This window comes from Chrysemys picta, chromosome 4 (genome assembly GCF_011386835.1).
Source record: "Chrysemys picta bellii isolate R12L10 chromosome 4, ASM1138683v2, whole genome shotgun sequence".
In the NCBI taxonomy this organism is placed as follows: domain Eukaryota; kingdom Metazoa; phylum Chordata; order Testudines; family Emydidae; genus Chrysemys; species Chrysemys picta.
In genome coordinates, this window is record NC_088794.1 from 94,152,175 (window position 1) to 94,158,888 (window position 6,714).

A 6,714-nucleotide genomic window follows, 5' to 3' on the forward strand; every position below is an offset into this window, starting at 1 on the left:
TACCAGAAGTCATCTTTTCAAAGAAACAAAGCCTCTTCTTTCTCAACCCGACTTGTCATGAAGCACCTTGCCAGTTTGTGGTGCTATATTTTTTATTACACAAATGATAAATATATACATTGCTAGTACCCATTGTCTAAGGTGGGCTCCCTGCGTCTCAGTCAGACCCCGTCTCTGAGTGCTGACAAGAGCAAGGACGTGGGGTGGGCATGGTGGTTGTATGCAAATGGGGTAACCTCAGGCAAATAGAGCATAGAGGAAGGAAGTGATTCTTCCTCAGAGAGAGCTAACACCCCACAGATTTTTCTCTTGTGTTGGGTTTGGGGTAGTAGTTACATCTGGGCTTCTAGCTGTGGTGAGTGGGTAGAATTTTAGATTCTCACTTGCTCCCACCACACTTAATGGCTGCTTTTTTCTTCAGGTATTGAAAAAGCATCTTCTCTACTACAAAGTGCCCAACCCAGAGAGCCTGATGGGCGTTGACCTTTATGAGCAGCTCCCTCCCATTCGACTGAAGTACCTGCAAATGGTGACCAAGAAAGAGCCCAAGGAGAACATGCAGATGTCCGACCCAGAGTGAAGCACCTCAGCTACAGAAGGACTGAGGACCAGGAAAGGTCATTTTAGACAAGCTGATGAAAAAATTTAAGTGAACTCCACGGGGTGCAGTGTTGCCTGGGCATCCTGGCCATATTGGCAAAGGGAAAGGCAAATAAACCCCTTCAGCACTGTGACACCTCACATGGCTTCTAAGGATGTGGTTGACCTGCACGTAGCCTAGGTATGTCTAGTGCTGGAACATCCTTTTGGATTCTGACTTGCTGCTTCTTGGGGGCTGGAGAGCGCGAACAAACATGCCTGTGAAGTGGAATGTGAGTGCAGACTGATTTAATAAACTAAATGAAGTGAAATAAAGTTCAGTCCTTTCTGATGGAAGTCTCATTTTCTTAATGTGATTTCCATGGCCAGCCCCACTTTCTGAGCGCTAGCCTCTCCCTCGCTTTTCTGGATCCTGAGCTTTGCAGGGTTTTTTCTATACACTGGCATTGTGAGGGAAGGAAGAAGCTGGTTCTGGTGAAGTGTCCTTTTCTCCAGCAGTCTCTCTCAGAAAGTGCTGTGTGCACTCAGTTAGCCACCCAGTTGTACTGTGTCAAACCTCTAAGGAAGCTATGCTAGAAACCCGGGCTCTGCGCAGATTCTCCCATGGCGCGCTCTTGTATGGCTGAGAGATGCTTTTTCTCCCCTTATTTTTTAATCTTACTAGATTTAACAAAATTATCTCTCTGCAGGACAGGATGTTTACAAGCTTCTACCACTCCCATAAGAAAAAATAAGTATCTGATTGTTTGACTAGAATGCACATTGATTGTCTTTTGGTGAAAGGCTTAAAGTGGAAGTTACTAGGCTAAAGGATCAGTATGTTTAATAATAAAACTCCCAACCCTTGACTAGCCTCCCTGTCCTAATCCTATATTTTAACCTTAGCTACCAGGGCTAGCAGTGTCGTGACAAAAATAACGGAGCCCATTGCCAGGCACAGCACTTACTACCATGAGCAGTCACACTGGAGCCCATGCTTACTGCTCTGAACAATCCACTCCCTTGCAGGCAACTAACTCGTTTTGTGTAGGCCACTGAGCTGCTGTGAGATGGTAATGACTTTGTAACTTGCTGTCAGCCTGGACTGAATTTGAACTAGTGACCTATACGTGAAAGGTTGTACACCTCTCTTCCCAGTCCCAAGTCCCCAGAAGGGTAAAAATCTCAGATTCTCCTGCAGCAGTTTTCCCCTCTTTTATTTCAAGCAGGATCTGGGCAGTGCTAGTGTTTCTTTTTTAATCCTTTTTCTATTCTTATCCTTTTTCGGTTGCAGTTTCTGATCAGAGGTCTTTCACAGCTGAAAATCAATAGCTTATAAAGCCAGACATGCAAGAAGTAGCCAGTATTGATGTTTTTCTTTTAAAGGTGCTAGCTATGATAAAACTTTTACTGAAACCTTTTCCACTTTAAAAAAACAACAACGAGGAGTCCTTGTGGCACCTTAGAGACTAACACATTTATTTGGGCATAAGCTTTCGTGGGCTATAACCCACTTCATCAGATGCATAGAGTTGAAAATACAGTAAGCAGGTATAAATATACAGCACATGAAAAGATGGGAGTTGCCTTACCAAGTGAGAGGTCAGTGCTAATGAGGCCAATTCAATCATGGTAAATGGGCCATTCCCAACAGTTGACAAGAAGGTGTGAGCATCAACAGGGAAAACAATTTTTTGTAGTGACCCAGCCACTCCCAGTCTTTATTCAGGCCTAATTTGATGGTGTCAAGTTTGCAAATTAATTCCAGTTCTGCAGTTTCTCTTTGAAGTCTGTTTTTGACGTTTGTTGTTGTTGAAGAATTGCCTCTTTTCAGTCTGTTATTGAGTGTCCAGGGAGATGGAAGTGCTCTTCCGTTTTTAGTGCACTAGCTTGACTTTCATGCCTTTAACAACAGGCGTTTAGGTGTTTTGAATTCAAATCACGTTTGCCCCACTGGAAGAGGTTCCCCACTTACAGTGTGCAGTGAAATGATACCACTGAGGCAACATATGAATGATAGTGGAAGAGATTGGGTGGCATGTATTGGTGCACTCACAAACACACCTGAAGTCTTCCAGTGGTCCTTGTTGCAAAAAGTGGATCAGACTATTTTTTGGCTTCCTCTGCCTCCAATGGTTCCTTAAATCACCAGTGATTGCTCCCTCCCTCCCTGCCCATCTTCATCTTTTTATGGGGATCTGGATTGCAAGTAGCAACCATGAAGTGGGAAACAGCAGATGGCTTTAGAGGCCACATTGTGTTATAGAATATGCTGACAATCTGCATCTCTACCGTAACTGTAAAAAGTTTGACCATGCCTTGGCATTGGCCATGGCACAAATGTAACAAAACTTCACAGCTTCAATTTTATAAGGCTTTGGGTAGCTGTATTCCCTCTGCAAAGCACCAGAGGGCACTGCTTAACCTACTTCAAATCCAATCTTTCTGGGCAGCTGCATATTCTGGGTTTGGGGAAGGTGGTTTAAAATTATTTCTGCTTCTTGGGTTGCTGCAAACTTTCACTAAGTTTCCTTTAAAAGTCTTTGAAAGCTTTTGTGTTTGGTTTTAGTTTTTGAGTGGTTGCTAAGGATCAATCAATGCTTTGCCAACAGAGAGAGAGAGAGAACACTTCTGCAATACCCATTGGTACGGTAAATGGAAATTGAAATGTAAATTGTCATTTTAAGCAGGGACAAAATGTGCTAGTTATGGTAATCCAGTTTAATCCTCATCAAAATAACATGTTAGAGAGGGGTTTGGTTATTGTGTTGGCGTCTTTCGTTGGGTCAATATACAAAGTAAAAACAAACAAGTCAACCACTGGGCAAGGCTTGATATTTTAACTCCTTCTACACACACTGTTGTTGCCAGAGGTTTAAAGGTGCTCCAAAAAGAGGGTCATCTTGAGGCTTCTGCTTATCCATCTAAAATAAGGCTTAATTTCAGATCACATTTTTGGGGTTGAAGTCATTCTAACCCAAGCACTGTATGTTGCTTGGTAATTCTGATCAGAGGACAAAGGGAAAACTAGCGCTACCTTCTACTTCCAGGGGAGGATAAAAACACCTTCTGGCCGAGGCTGGCTGGAAGTTACTTGGGGTCGTCCCAGTGCTTATGTCTCATAAAAGCAGTCAGAGCCAATCCTGGGCATGGTGAGGTGTGGCTCTTGATGTAGACAGCAACAAAGATGGTTAAAATACCTTAAATGAAGGGGTGGGGGGAAATGAGGCTAGTGCTTATTTTTGCTTCTATATGAGATTCTAGAAAGCAGGCCTGACATTTTAAAAACTTTGTTTTCTATTAGGAAATCCTGGTTCTGGTGAGGCCAGAAGACTCATTACTGGAGAGCTAGTGAAGTGATGTCAGCAGAGGAGGTAGAAAAGACAAAGTTGAGGAGCAGGGATTTTAATTAAACATGTAAAACTGGGGGCTTGGTTTTTATCGTTACCACCTATTTAGTTAAATACTACGCTTTTGAATAAAGGAAGAGCTTCTTAAAGATTCAGCACTTTTTAACACCTTAACTGAAGGAGCAAAGGTTCCCAAAAAACTTTCCTGAGACTTTCAATAAGTCCTCAAAAACAAAAACAAAAACCTGGGGAAGACGAGATTTGCTAATATTACTAAGGTAAGAAGCACACAAAGGGTGAAGAGAGAAACAAATTTTCCAGGCTTTAATTTTTCAGCATAAAAAATGGGGAAAAATCCAGTTTTTCCAAAATTCTTTGTAGTTGACCTTTAAGAGTTTGCAGCATACACTCTGCTTTGTAACTGACCAGCTCAGCTGACCGGGGCTAAGAGACCCTCTATAACAGGTCTACAGCTGTATATTGTAAAATAAACCCACAGGGCTGGTTGTGCAACCCAAGACTCAGGAGGAGTTTTTGGATAGTGAATGGTGATGTTAGCATTTCTGTAAGGGTAAAAATAACCTCTCATGCGTTGCGAAAAGTCTGCTTCTCTCCTCCCTTTTTTTCATCATCACTCATCTCCTACCTCTGCAGCATGTGTGGCAGATGCTGACCTTCTCCACAGAGCACCCATTTCAGTCCCCCTGTAATTCCCAAGGGTAGAATCTACCTCGGTGAATCACAATCCTTCATTTGCATGGGTGGCAGTTCCAGTAAGGTTAGAAGTGCCCATCTGAGCTGGTGGCAGGTCTATGCCACATGCCTGGACTTAGCATGGCAGAAAATCATGGAGGGTTCAAAATGTGAAAAGTCTAAAAATCAGAATTTCATTGCAAGAATTTACATATTGGGTATTATCAGTGCTTACATGACATTGTATCTAGTGACCCATATGCTGGACTGGGACAGTTAGTTGAGAGATGCATACTGATTCTTTACAGTCACATGTCATTCCAACTTGATATTTAATGTGAAAATAGTCCAAGACTATCACATGTTGTTTGTGAAGTGATGTGCAGATAACACAGGCCATGCGAGTTGGGGAAATAATTACCCTGCATATTCCTCTCCACTGTCAGATATGAAACACATTTCTAGAAATTGAGCAGAGGGGCCCTTGCTTTCCCCCAGTTTTTGAGAGCCCTATCCACAAATCTATCATAAAGGAAGTGCTCCAGTCTCATCAATTTTTAGGGCAAAACCTGTTTCTCTTCAGCCCCACAGAAGCTCACATAAACTCTCCATTCACAGAGCTGGTCCTCCGATATACCTCATGCAAATAGTGCTATGGAAATTTCTCAGCCTTTGCCCTGGTTCTCAAAAGTTGCTTTTCTTTCCCTGCATGGGACCGTGAGTATGTATGTGAGCAGCCAGCCTGCTCTGCCTCTTCACTGCTGCTGGTATTTGATCTAGCTAAATCAAAGCTAGCACATGTAGATGTACCTGAGCTATAGTTACACTTCTGACTGCAGTGTAGACATACCCTGAGAAAACACAATACATCTCCCCTCTAACTTGCTCTGTCTTTAAAAAATGGAGGCTATCCTTGCAGCAGGAATACATCACAGGGGGCAGCTCTAGTTTTTGTCATCTTTGCTGGTTCTCTTTCACTAATATGGATGTCAATAGGCCCCCACAGTTCCATCATGCTCAGGTCACTGGAGCCATTTGGAGAAGAGCTGGCATTGTTTCCCTGCTTTCTGTTCACTCTTAAAAGCGGTGCAGGAAAAGGGGAAGATGTGAGGGAGTGTGAAGATTGAATAGTGTGTTTGTTTAATATCTCATATATATTTAAAATATTTATACAGGGAAGCTTGGCTTGCTGACCATGCTGGCTTGCAATGAAATCTTAGCAGCAGCTCACACGCTTTCAAATGGTATGCAAAGCTCAGCAAAAAAAGAAAAAAAGTTCTGAGTAAAAAGTAGGGCACCTGAGGTTGGATACTTGGCCCTGTTTGTGGTCCCAAGATAATGGGAAGGGCCCTGTCACGGGGTGGGACTCACTGGTGCGATGCCTCCTGCTGGTCGTCCAGGGAATTAGCATTTCCAGCCTCCGGAGCGCCCTCTGCAGGCCGGTGTCCTGCTTGCCACTGGGCCTGAGTCCCTCCTGGACCCCGGTGCCCCCACAAATCTGGGTCTCCCCTTCCCGGGGAACCCCCACCCTCTATCCCCACCTCGCCTCAGTCTATGGTCACTGCCAGTCATCAACTAGCCCCCGTTCCCTGGGGCAGACTGCAGTATAAGTGCCACTCATCACCGGCAAGGGGGGTTGGGACCTGCTGCCTCTGCCTACCCTTGGGCTGCCCTCTGCAACCCCAGTACCTTTCTTTGGCCTTTAACAAGGCCCGCAGCCTGGGGGGGTTCTAGGCTGGAGCTCCCCAGCTCCTCTGGCCTTCCCCCAGCCCTGCTCCAGTCTTGGTACCCTGCTTAGCTCCTAGCAGCCAGGCCCATCCCTCTCCACATCTAGAGAGAGAGTGTCACAGCCTCAGCCCTCTCCCAGGGCTGATTTAAGCCTTTTAAGGCAGGAGCGGGTGATCACCCCGCTACAGGCCCCGACAGGGGGGATCAGGGATGGAAAGTTTCATGCAGGGAGGGCCCTTGATATCACAAGCTCCCAGAATAATAGAAATGTAGGGCTGGAAGGGACCTCAAGAGATCATCTAGTTCAGGCCCTGGCACTGAGGCAAGACCAAGTATAAACCTAGACCATCCCCAACAGGTGTTT

The 6,714-nt window shown here is 44.7% G+C and overlaps 1 protein-coding gene across 7 annotated transcripts in view; it reads left to right on the forward strand.

The window, feature by feature from the left end:
- Positions 1-4,078, forward strand: part of RPAP1 (RNA polymerase II associated protein 1) — a 53,736-nt gene extending 49,658 nt beyond the window's left edge. For 6 of the 7 annotated variants that reach the window (XM_065593081.1, XM_065593086.1, XM_065593083.1 and 3 more), the window contains one exon: positions 422-931. In XM_065593081.1, the coding sequence (XP_065449153.1) occupies positions 422-580 (159 nt within the window). In that variant the 3' untranslated portion in view covers positions 581-931. Of the gene's footprint in view, positions 1-421; positions 932-3,883 lie in introns of those variants that run through there. The other variant, XR_010600640.1, reaches the window with a different exon arrangement.
- The last annotated feature ends 2,636 nt before the right edge of the window (positions 4,079-6,714 follow it).